The following is a 13804-nucleotide window of genomic DNA, read 5'->3' as shown; positions in this document are numbered from 1 at the left end:
ATTCTCACCTCAAACAAAGTGAATAAGATAATAATTAAATTTTGTATTTACATCTTTAAGAATTGTCTACTTACGTAAGTTTCACGAAATCACAAAGTGTCTTCATGAGCTTATTTAATTGTTAATAGTTATTATTATTTGTCCTTTTTAATGGTATAAATTAATAATACTATTATTTTTTCAAAAAAAAAAAATAATAATTGATTAAATTATTACATTCGATGATATATTTACTGCAAAAACATTAATCACAACTTCACAACCATTTATGTACTTTTTTTTAACAGGGGCAAACCATTTATATATGTACTTGAACAATTAAATTTAATAAAATAATTTCCTACTAATAAAAAAACATAATTATCATGGTGATAATAATAAGTGTAAATACGAACAGATTGGACCTGTATTTTGTTAAATGATAAAATAGAACATGTATTTTCTAAAATAGTAAAAATATGACCCTGAGCTTAATTTTTAATAATTTTTTTTTAATACAACCAACTTGAAGACAATGCTTAATACGAATATATACAAAAAATGTAAACAGTTTTGTCATATAGCACTTTTAGATCGGATTATAATTAAACTTTATTTTGACAAAAAAATTAATTCATGGTCCTATTTATACTATTTTAGAAAATACAGGGTCCATTTTGTCATTTAACAAAACACATGGTCCAATTAGTAATTTTTGTAAAACAGAAGGTCCAAAATGATATTTACCCTAATAATAATAATAATAATTTTTATATAATTCAAGATAATTAATTAGGGCATAGAAAAATGAGGGAGAATAAAAAATAATTCTGTAGATTAATTAATTAATTTAAAAAGGACTATATATATACAAGCTAGTCAAAGAAATGAAATTTTTTTAAAAAAAATAGCATTAAAATGATAGAAATAAATAAATAAAATAGTAGGAAGGTAGGTAAACAAAACTTTAAAGACTATGATAAAATTAAATATATCATTTAATGTGTGTTAGGTATATTAATGAATTGGTCTAGTAAATGGCCATAATTAGCTCCATGCAGCAACCATTAAGCACATCAGTTTTGACAAAGTGTAGTTGAATGATCTTTTCAAACATTTATAGGACACAACCATATTTTTTTTGGACATCACTATATATTTATTTTATTAATAATTATCCATATATATATACCAAAAAATAATAAAAAATAATAAGTATATAATTAAAGTTCTATGGACATGTCCAAAATCTACTATATACCCTACCATGTGACTTAGAAGAAGTATACAAACTTAGATATATATGTTATCAATTAAAACACTATACATATAATAATAATAATGATAATAAATATTACTTATTTTGCATGGCTCTTTTTATTTATTTATTTATTTATATATCTATATATTTATATATATTTGTGGGGTTCAGGATCTGCAGATGTTATATATGTATATGATCAGTAGAATAATCACATATAACAAGGAGGAGGATGCTTATATTTAATGCATATCTTACATTATTTGTTTTACCTAACCCCATTTTTTTTAAGGATTGATAGTATTTTTTTTATTATTATTAAATGCATTTTTCCTTTTAATATTATAGAAAAGTTATTGGGTATCAGTGGTGTCTAACACTTCTAAACATGTTGTCTTGTGATTGGTCAATAATACTCCCTAAAAGTTATTAAATTAAACTATAAGAGACCCGATATTTAGTTGAATTAATAGTGTTATTAACACATAAAGTATTATTATTGGGCACCAGTGTTATCTAATATTTTCTAAACGTGTCACCTTGTAATTGCTTAACGATATATTCTCTAAAAATTATTACATTAAATTATATTATATGAAACTCAATACTTAATTTCATAATATCAAATTAAAATGCAGGAAGTTACTAAGTATTTCTCAAATATAATATGGTATATGTGTGAAATTTTTAAAAAGTTTATATAATTATATATAAATATATTTTGGATAATATTGTAATTTTTTTTAATAGTAAAATAAAATTAAATGGTACCTTGTCCCATGTTATTTTTTAAGTTCTTTTTGTCTATATAATGTTTACAAGTATAAAAATGTAATTTTATGTATGAAAAATACCAAAGGGAACCCCAAAGTTTACTATTATTCATCATTAAGAAAAATAAAAAATAAAAACCCATAAAATATTTGAATTAAATGATGAGTAGTTGCCAACACCATACCAAAATGGGAAAGGAGAAATTAAAATAATTACAAACAAAAATAAATAAAATATCTTAGGGAAATTAGTACTCATATACAGCATATGAAAATTTTCATAAGAATTTAATACCTATCATTAATGAAATTAAACTTCTTAAATGGAGTATTGGAATAAAACCCTTTCACATTCAACAAAGTTTTTTTTTTCCCTTTTTAATGTCAATATATACTTGAATAGAATTTTTTTTTACCTAAGAAAAGCTCTGTTTAAATAATGTAATAAAAGCAATTTAAAGCTCTGTTTTGATATAATGATCAAAAATAGAACTTTTTTCCCATACTATAAATAAGGTGCCAATATACATTTAATTTGTCACCCAAAAAACACATTGTACCTTTAACCTAAAGTTTCAATTTTTAGAAAACCAAATTCAAACTATTGAGTAGTAATTTAAATTTCAAAAAATTAACACAAATACCATAAAATTACCATATGGAAAAAACATAATAAAACCCTTTTGTTTTATAATTAAGAAAGAAAAAAAAATGTACATATACCATTCTATGACTAACCAATCTATTTTTTTTTTCTTGGTTTTTCTTAAGAGAAACATCTAGTTTTGATTCTATCATATACAAAAATTTTATCAAAAGCATAAAATAAAATAACCAAAGCCCTATTGATCAAATTGCCATGTTGAGATCAATCCTAGGTTTTTTCATTAAGGGCAAAGGAATAACAGAGTTGCACCTTGGACATTTAGGGTTGTTTTTCATTATCAAAACATAAGTTAAACAACCAGGACAACCAGCTGCAAATGATGATGAGAAAACCTTGTTGTTGTTATTGTTGTTATTGTTGTTGATGTCATCATTGTTGTTGTTGTTGTTGATGTTGTCTTCTTCAATACCTTCTTTGATCGACGACGATGACGACGAGTAAGAAGGCGAAGACGATTTCCACAACGACGACGATGATCGCCTTTTCGTTGGCTCCTTTTCGGCCCTTTCTAGGGCTGATTTTACTTTGTCAAGAGTACAAACACTTTGGTAACTTGGTGAGGTTGTTGAGGTTGAAATGTTATTTTTATTTGATGATAATGATGATGATGACACTAATTTCAATTCTAAATTAGTGTCATCAAAAAGGTTCAATGGTAATGTTTTTGTTGATGTTGTTGTTGATAATGATAATGATGATGAAATTGGAAAATTCAAATCTTGAAGCTTTGGAACTGTTGTATTGGTAATTTGGTGCTTATGATGATGATGATGATTATTACTATGACATCTTTGTAAGTAGACTTTTCCTGACTGCAAAATATAATAATAATAAAATTAATTAATTAATTAATAAATTATAGCATTAAATAATGTGTAGTAAAGTATGCAATAATTATTAATTTAAAATTTAAATAAATAAAGAAAAAACTAATCATGGTGGTGACAAACTTTAAAGAATGTACTATGGGATTAGAAAGTCACAGAGCATTAAAGATTTTATCATTAAATTAGTAATGTTTACACGCTTCCCTAATGTCATTAAATACTGTTTTAATTGTTATAATAGAAAATTATTATTACAAGAATAAATATAGCAATAATTTTCTTATATGCATATATTAATTAATGTGAAAAATCAGTTTATTGGGTCATCCTCATGTGAAAGCTGAAAAGTATTCTTAATAAATAAAATAGACTTTGTTTGGCTGCAGAGAAAATTCAGGGGACAAAATGAAAAAGCTTCACACACATGTATATATAAATATATAAATACTAAATTGATTAATTTTTATTTTTAATTAAAAAAAAATGAAATCTAAAGCAATAAAGACAAAAAATTCAGAATCCATGATAATTATAAAACAAAATTAATTATCAAGATCACTAATTAGTAACAAGCTAACCCAGAAAATATAAACAAAATCAACAGTTTGATTTTACAAAATTAGGATGAAATGAGTGTAAAGAAATGATTTTTCTCGAGAAACAAACAGACCCAGATGAGAAAATTAACAAACCTTTAAGTCTAAACGCTTTTCCCAGCCATTAGGGACCTGTAAATCTAGGTCAAGCTCTTGGGTATCGCTTACAATTTTGGAAGAGGAAAAGGAAGAAGAAGAAGAAGACCCACCACCAAGTAGGTCTCGAGTGATTAGAGCCGTTGATTTATCAGAATCAGTACTCATCGACGACCCATGTTGATCATCCTTATTATTATAACCACTCATAACTCTAACAAGAGAGCTCACATCAGCTGCCATTTTTTTTGGTTTAGGGTGTTTGGCTTCAAAGAAAATTCTCTTCTTAGATAGAAAGAGAGAAAGAAAAGTGTGAGAAAAATGAAATCTTTTTGAGATTGAAGGGGAGATATATATGGTGGTGGTAAATGTAGAGCCTCATTAAATTAAAATAATATTTATTTAATAATAAAAATAAGAATTGTTTTTTTTTTTTTTTAATTTTATTTAATTTTTAATAAATATCTTTTTTTTTTATTAATTTTGAAAAAAAAAAATAAAGAATTAAAGTTTGCATTTATGGGTTAAAATTTTAGATTAATTGTCAACATTTAATGTTGGGTTAGGATTATTTATTGAGAGAAGTTGGAGGAGAATTCAAGAAAAGGAGGCACCTAAAGTTATGGCCACATTAAATGTTTTATTTTATTTTTATTTTTTGAAATAATACTAAATACAATTATTCACTCACTTATTTTTTGGCCCTACTATTTGTATACTATTTATATGTTCATCCTTGTGTTTTTGTTATTTACACTTTTGGTTTATTATTTATAAAAAAAATTATTTATGACTATGTATATAAAATTATAGCAAATATCTCCAATGAGTTTTTTATTTTTTAAGTCTATATAATTTATAGTGTTGATTTATGGTTCAAATAATAAAAATTGGCAAAATAATACTTAATTTTGAAACCATAAATTATTTTTAAAATTTAATAAGAAGTTTGAGTTGTAATTTTCTACATCAATATGAGAATTCCCCATTCTTAATAATTAGTTAATAATGTCCTCTATTAATTTATTTGAATTTTAAAGCAAATAATTTATTATCATACTTAATAACATAAATTTCTTTAAATAAAATTTAATAGCGCGCATAGCATGTATCACAAGTTATATTTTATTTTCTAGAAAGGCCACTAGTTAATATATATATTAAATTAATTAATATTAATTATTTTCCTCAAAAGAAATATTAACATTATTAATTGTTTTTCTCACTAGTACATATGGTATTTTCACACGTGGGAACTAATGAAAATGTCAGCTTAATTTTGGTTGATAATATTGGTAGGCTGGTATTTAATGGATAATTTAATGTTTTGTCTATTATAAAATAAAGACTATTCATATTGCTATATGTATAATGCTATTATTGTCATTAATACTATAATTTGACTAAAATATTTGCATTTGAGAGTTTGAATATGGTTGATTTTTTTTTAAAAAAAAATAAATAAAAAAGATTACATTAATTATTTTAATAAACAAACCTAATTGGTTGGTGTGGCTATTAAAAGTGTTACTAATAACACATTTATACAATCAATCATTAATATCTAAATATACCTTAACATAATTTTGTTTGTTTGTATTTTTATTCATTTATATTGCTGAAAAAAAACTATAATATTTCTTTTTATGATCAACATAAATTAATTTTAAATAAATGTTATTTTTTAAAAAGGAAATTTATAAATAAATATTAAAGGTAAAAGAGTTTAATTTTTTTTAGCCATTTCTCTCAATACGTTTAGTGATTTTTATTATCAAAGTGGTAAAAATCTAGTATATTATTTTATTTCATTATTTGTATACAATTTAGTTTATTTACAATGATATACATTTACATATCTTGAAATTAAAAATATGAATAATGTTTGCTAATTTTAGTAATAATTTTAGGTTATGCATGCTTATTGATTCTATTTTTTAAGAAGTTATGTGATATTATAACTTTCATATATTCATATGTACAATTATAAAATTAAGAACTTTATTAAGAAAGGGTGAGGTGTGAATAAAAAAAAAGGAAAAAACAAATGTATACTAGGTGATTTTACAATGCATTTCTCATTTATTGAGGTACTCCTATCTATTTCGGTATTTGAGAGAAATTTTAAGTTAATTTTTTTCATGGTCGTCTATGTTGTAATTATTTAAGACATCATGTAAATAATTTGTGAGATATAAAAAAATTTAACATAGAGAAAATAGGGTTCCAAGAGTCGGTTATACGAGACTCTTTTATTTTATACGCGTGTAAAATAAATTGTTAGAATCATATTTTTGACGTGTTAAATTTGTCAAAATCCTCAAAATTTTTACAGAATGTCCTAAATAACTACAACGTAAACGACCATAAAAAAAATTAGACTAAAAAATTTGCACAAATACTAAAATAGATAAAGATGTATCGATACATTTTTTTTTAAGGTGCATTTTAAAAAATTTCTCCTATTATATATAACTAAAAGGGAAATTTGAAATTCCATGCTTAAAATGCCCTATAATTTTTCCCCTAACTACATAGTTATTAAAATTGGTACTATATGACAACTTTCCTAATTTTTCTAAACTACTCCTCCCATTTCAAACCCCTCCCTCTCATCCTCTCTCTTCCTCTCGCACAGCCGCCAGCCCCAGTACCCACTCCTCACAACCACTGTTTTTCAGCCGAAGCTCAACCCCGTCCCCACCGTGCTTCGTCGACGCTCAACCCCGACCCACCCACGCTGTCGACGCTCAACCCCGACCAACCAGAACCGGCGACCCCGAATCCCACGAAAATGCCCCTCTCTCTTCCTCTCTCTCACCGTGAGTGACCGCCCCACTTGACCGCCCCCACCCCCAAACACACCACGGCTCACCTCCACCACCCACCCACTGTTGACCGCCCCCTCTCACTCTCTTCATCTCTCTCTCGGACCCGAACAGAAAAAAAAAATGCATATGGTCCGATGGTCGGACCATGTGGTCCGACCATCGGACCATGTGCATTTTTTTTTTTGTTCGGTCCGAGAGAGAGAGAGACAAAGTAGATAGAGGAGGGTATTTTTGGGGTTTTGAAAAAAGTGTCATATTTTTTATAGTGTAAAATGTAGTGGTTTAAAAAAAAAATTAAACATTTTTAAGTATAGAAAATCAAATTTTCTTAACTAAAATCCCCGAATGAAACTACAATTATATAACCATGGTTCTCTGCAATAATAAATAATTTAAATTGGTATTGATTTCCAACAGTATATTCTATATTTCTATATATGTATACATACTATGTATTTAAATTTGTAAGTATTAATGTGCATACGTATAGATATTAATAATATTGTCTAAATGTTACGAAAATGTTAATAATAAATGAAGAAGATAGAGATGAATATGAATACAATTATATCAAAATATTTGGTTATTAATTCATATAGTACTGTTACATCCATATGGCATTATTAATATTAGAGAGGGAAAAAAAACATTGAAGAATATTCAAAAAATTAGCCTGAACATTTATACATGGATCTGTATATTACAAATTATACTTATTAAGCATTTATTAATTGGATTTCTAACATAAATATTATTACAAATTTACAATATATAGCTAGAAAATATATACATGTATATAGCATGTATAGTGGCAATATCAAAGTTTCACAATTAATGTACTTTAAATTATATCAGACACCATTTCATAAATAATATATGGTACAATTAAATATAATTAATTTATAACCAATCACTAGTGGCATAATTGGTACCCTTATATAGTATATATTGTACTGGGTATTATTATTGGGTACCAGTATACCTAATATTTTTTATAAGTAGTGTTTCACGAATGGTTAGTGATATTTTTTAGAAGTTATTTTTTAAAATTATATGGGATCCGATATTTAATTACAACAATAATGAAAAATTGATACAATTTATATTTTTATAGTATTAAATATAATTTAAAATCTTTCAAAAATATATATATATTTTTTTTTTGACAAAGTGATTAAAATCACTCATGAATTTACGACGCCCACGTCCGCCACCGGCGCTGGAACCTCCTCGAACCAGGATAGCTCATCGTCTAACCGCAGAGCATGCTTTGCCAAGCCATGGGCCGCTAAATTCTCAAAGCGAGCCATATGGGACAAAAATGCCCCCGGAAATTTAGACAATAAAGCTATAACATCTTCAAACAATGCTCTTAGCTCGTTGAAATACTTCTTCCCTTTGTTAATGGTCGTCACCAAAGCTAACGAATCTGAATAAACTGCATGAATTTGAAGACCACACACATGAGCCCAATTAAGACCAACCAACAGGGCTAACATATTAATGTATGTACTAAATATAAGTTTTATTGGTAGATGTTCAAAAAGTAAACTTTAAAAATTAAAAAATAAAAATGCTCTTGAGATTTTAACCCTTAACTTATATTATATGTATAAAATAGTTTAGACTTTAGAGTATTGTTATTGGGCTCCAACGATACCTAAAAATAATAGAGGTTGCGTCTTATAATTGGTTAGCGGTATTATTTAAAAATTATTATCTTAAGTTATATAGAACTCGATACTTAATTGCACCAATAGTTATATGACATCAAGGAGGGTGCTAGGCACCACTGGTGTCTTTTAGCATTTCTCAATAGTTTAAGCATTATATCAAAGTGTTATGCCCCATATTTCGAGTAGCAATATGGCCACGGCAAGTGTAAAAAAGGCTGGAAAACAAATCAACTTGAATATTGAAGAAATAAATATGTTGAATCTTGCCTCGGAAAATACAGATTGTAGACGTATTTAAGTCTCTCCTTAATCAATTAAAGATGAGTCATAAATATCCACTACTATTAAGTAAGACCAACAAGATAAACAACTAACAGAAAAATGTTCATCTCGGGAAGCACAAAGCAAAGAATAAACAAGACAAATATAAAATATGAAGGGATAAGCCGCTGGAAAGGGTAGATAGCGAGGTCATTAAGAGTTCGTAACTCATTAACCCACATACTCGTGAATATGTTAAAAGACTAAGGAATATGAGTAAAAGGCGATTCATCTCAGAAAGTTCATGAACAACGTTAGAGGATTGCCTTTAAGGAGCACAAATGATTCAATCCTAAGTACTGTCTAAAGACCTCTCTCAAATAGCAAAAGCAAGGAAGATACTTCGATTAGCATCTTGCATGCAAAACACGCCTACAAAATAACTACCTTCAAGATAAGTACAGAAAGTTGTTACCAGTGTGTACTGTGAGACATAGAGCAAGATGCAATATCACATCACAATAAAACTTAGTCAGCACGACCGTTTTGGATAAAGATAAAGGCAATTTGTAGCAGTTGTTTCCTTTCTCCATGTGTTGTAAATATGAAACTTGAAAATTTTCCATGTTTTATGAATATTTACAAAGATTACAATTATTGCGAGAGTCTGTAGTCCCGTGATCCGTAAGGGAAAATACCGGGTAAGCTGTGCAATCCCACATCGCCTGGGGAAGGTCAAGTGTGATGATTCTGAGACTGTGTAGGTATGAGACTACATAGTTAAAGAGGGCTTAAATAGATTGATTGGTACTGCCTATATCAACAAGGTGCATCTTATTTTTCAGTAGCCCATCTCGAAAGAACTCCACAGTTAAGCGTGCTTGACCTGGGGCAATTTCAGGATGGGTGACCTCCTGGGAAGTTTTCCCAGGAAGCGTGCGAGTAAGGACAAAACATGCTGGAAACACTCGTGTTAGTCTGTAGGGTCAGTCGTCAGTCCATGAAGCAGCTAGAGTGACGTACTCGTGTATAAGAGCCATTCATTCCGTGGGTGTAAGGACCCAATGGAGGCTTGAAGAGGGGACGTTACAAAATGGTATCAGAGCCTTGACCCTAGGGGTGAGCAACGGCCGGTTTGGTCGGTTTTTTACACAAAAAAAATCCAAAATTCAGTTTTCGGTTTTTATGGTTCTAATCTGAAAACCGACCGACCATTATAAAAATATAAAAAAACCGACCGTTTTAATCCATGGTTTGGTCGGTTTAAACCGACCAAACCGAACTTCATTTTTTTTTAAAAAAAAATAAGTTTTAAAATTTTTTATAATTATTTGAAAACTAAAAAATTAAAGTATTGTATCAAATATCATATAATTTAAAAATAAAACTTTCTTAGTTAAATAAATAATGTAAAATAAACTTTTTTAAATTTGTTAAAATTATTTGTGCTACTAATATGGTCATGAGTTATATTAAAAAACTAGTATTATTTTATGAATGTGTGTATATAATATGTAAATGCATTAAATTATAATAAAATAAAATAATGAATAATTGAGACTTTAAATAAAAAAGATATAAGTAAACTTAGATTAATAAAATTGTATATTAAATATGTACAAAAATAATATATATTACATATAATATATATGTTCGGTCGGTTCTCGGTTTAATCGGTCGGTTTGCGATTGACACTAAAACCGACCATATTAAAGCGGTTTTAACCGAAGGCGGTTTTTTCGGTTTTCGGTTTTTTCGGTGTCGGTTTTTTCGGTGTTCGGACGGTCGGTTTCTTGGATTTTTTGCTCACCCCTACTTGACCCAGCCGGAAGTGTGGTCGACGAGGACGTCGGACCCCGTAAGGGGGGGTGATTGTGACAGTCAGTAGTCCCGTGATTCGTAAGGGGAAATACATGGTAAGCTGTGCAATCCCACATCGCATGGGGAAGGTCAAGTGTGATGATTCCGAGACTGTGTAGGTATGGGACTACATAGTTGAAGAGGGCTTAAATGGATTGATTGGTACTACCTATATCAACAAGATGCATCTTGGTTTTCGGTAGCCCATCTCGAAAGAACTCCACAGCTAAGCGTGCTTGACCTGGGGCAATTTCAGGATGGGTGACCTCTTGGGAAGTTTTCCCAGGAAGCGTGCGAGTGAGGACAAAGCACGCTAGAAACACTCGTGTTGGTCTGTAGGGTCAGTCGTCAGTCCATGAAGCAGCCAGAGTGACGTACTCGTGTATAAGAACCATTCATTCCGTGGGTGTAAGGACCCAATGAAGACTTAAAACGGGGACGTTACAACATAAAGCATCAAGGGTTGGATGTCCTAGTTTATAATGCTAGATATTGATGTCTTGATTTAGTGTTGAAATAAAAACATGACGAGAACAATTTGGAAAATAGACAGAATCATTTTCTCTATTAACATTTGTATATGGGGTACATTTGTTCGATGAATCATCAGTGAGTTCTTGGATTCACCTAGTACATAAATGTCATATCTTTAACTTGTCCTTTGAGTAGAACTTTCCTAGTTGACTTGTCCTTTACAAAATAACAATTTTTGTGAAATTCAAGAAACACATCATTATCATTTGTTAGATTAGAGACACTAACTAAGTTCTTTTTAATAGTAGGAACTTGAAGGAAGTAGTTTAATTGCAATGTATATGAGTTAAAGGATGGTAAAAATGTATATCCTATATGTGTTATAAGAAGTTGCTTACCATCACCAACTACAAGAGTTTTAGATCTAGTATAAGTTGTTGTGGACTCCAAGTTTTATGGCCGTTAGTGACATAAGTAGTAGCTCCTGTATAACCAAACCAAGCATTATCATCACCAAAATTAAGTAAAATAGTAGAGGCATATACTTGAGGATCAAAGTCCATATCCAATTCAATGAGATGGGCTCGAGGGGGTGCAGTGCCTGGCTTCAATTTTTGTCAAACTTGTAGTGACAAACAGTTTCAAGGTGACCAAATTTAAGGCATAGCTTACATATTAAACGAGCTTTGGTGGTATGTAACTTCTAGAATCACCTTTGCCAGAGAGTCTTGAAGTGGAATCATTGGTATTTCCACAAGCAGGTGGTGAAGCAAAGCGAGAATTGCCTAATCTTGATCCAAAAGCAAGATTTTCTTGCATCTTTAACGAAAGATCTATCATATTGTTGTGATGCTCCAAGAGACGTTCATAAGACATAAGCAAGGCTTGAACTTCTTCAAGAGACAAGGAGTCACTACGAGCAGTAATGCCAGAGACAATGGGATTAAAGTTAGGACCAAGACCATTCAAGAGCTGGAACAACAAGAGCGAGAAGTAATGCAAGAGATGATCCAGCAACATCAAGAGCATTGATAAGAGACTAAAATTTGTCAAGATAGTCAGAAATAAAAAGATTGCCTTTTTGAACATGAGAAAATTGACCTTTGAGTTGGAGTAATCGCGCGCGGGATCGACTTGAGAATTTTTGTGCAAGAGCTCTTCAAACGACAAATGAGGTGTGATGATTGGCAATCGAGGCTAGAACTCCTTCAGTCATGGACGATCAGAGCCAAGAAAGGAGAAGTTGATCACGTTTCTTCCATTACAAGTAGGCATATTTACCTCACCCGTGACTAAGGTCCGAACGTGAAAGACACCATTGAACAAGATTTCATCCAATTCATGTCCAATAACGGTGGGAACTACTAGGGACTTCCACGAGAGAAAGTTTACTCGGTCTAGTTTGATCTTGAGGGAGGAGGATAAAGCACTTGAGAACGTGTTCCAGATTAAGGAAGCTAGAATCGAAAATGAAAATGATGTTTCCACAACAATTGCTTTGTCTATTGATGCCGCAAGATCAGAAGCAGGAATCGACGACCATTAAAGTGACAGATGCCATGTAGGCTCAACTAGCTAAACTTTGAATTGGTAAAAACCAAGAAGAAGAGCATGGAAGAAACAAAGAGAATGAACAGGTAGAAACTTTAGATGAGTCTAAAAAAGCTTAACTCACAACTGTGAGCTTCATTATTTATTTAAAGAGATGCTATTACAAGAACCAAAAGAAATATAAATAACAGAAAGTTCGTTACACAAGCTAACAAAGTAACTAAAACAATCTCTAACTAATTTTTATTGGTTAACAATTCTTGTTGTCTTCGTTTATCGTTAGAGGTTCCACACTTTTTCACATCATGGATATTGATACTCCTAATGGGTTGTGTTGGGTTAAAGATTTGTAATTTATATTACTTAGGAAATCATTAATTACATGGCTTAAACTAAATGTGTATTAATATTGTATCACTTAATAATATTAAAAATAAATCTACATAATTTTATGGCTAATGATATTAAAATTCTTGTTCCTAATTTTTAGGTCATTCGAAATTTTCTTCAAATTATTAAGATTGTGTGGATTGAAGGTCTTTAGTAAAATTTTACTAATGGATGCTTGACACATGTTAGCCACATTTGTTAGTGGGGCTGGGACAATTTTTTTTTTTTTTTTTTTTTTTTTTTGAAAAGTATACTATGAATGAGAAATATGTTATTTATTGAAAAAAAAAAATATGAATTTTATGGGGATAAAAATAAAAATATATACGAACAAAAATGAAAAATTCGTCATGTTAGTAAAATTGAACGGAATTTGATAAAAGTCATTGAATCAAACAATCTCAATAGTTCAAGAAGAACTTTTAACAACTTGAAAAATTAAGAGCAAAAATCTCAATTTACCTAATTTTTTTTTCCTATTTATGTTTATTTTATTTTGATTAAGTACTTTATATATATTATTGTTCTTTTTTTTTTAGTTATTGTTCTTCTATGCTACGGA

The 13804-nt window shown here is 29.4% G+C and overlaps 1 protein-coding gene across 1 annotated transcript; it reads right to left on the bottom strand.

The window, feature by feature from the left end:
- Positions 1-2678: 2678 nt before the first annotated feature.
- LOC115709270 (uncharacterized) lies at positions 2679-4551 on the bottom strand. The gene is made up of 2 exons (XM_030637330.2): positions 4200-4551; positions 2679-3492 (listed from the first exon to the last, which is right to left on the bottom strand). Exons 1-2 carry the CDS (start codon positions 4440-4442, stop codon positions 2863-2865), a joined length of 873 nt encoding a protein of 290 aa, XP_030493190.2. The 5' UTR covers positions 4443-4551; the 3' UTR covers positions 2679-2862.
- Positions 4552-13804: the final 9253 nt, after the last annotated feature.

Source organism: Cannabis sativa, chromosome 3 (assembly GCF_029168945.1).
Source record: "Cannabis sativa cultivar Pink pepper isolate KNU-18-1 chromosome 3, ASM2916894v1, whole genome shotgun sequence".
NCBI lineage: Eukaryota > Viridiplantae > Streptophyta > Magnoliopsida > Rosales > Cannabaceae > Cannabis > Cannabis sativa.
The sequence above is the reverse complement of the archived record's forward strand: the minus strand, read 5'-3'. Positions and strand labels throughout refer to the sequence as shown.

Coding starts and splice junctions, on each gene's coding strand:
- LOC115709270 (XM_030637330.2), bottom strand. CDS start 4,442: ATGGCAGCTGATGTGAGCTCTCTTGTTAGAGTTATGAGTGGTTATAAT. Junction 3,493..4,199: donor AAAAGCGTTTAGACTTAAAG/GTTTGTTAATTT, acceptor TATATTTTGCAG/TCAGGAAAAGTCTACTTACA.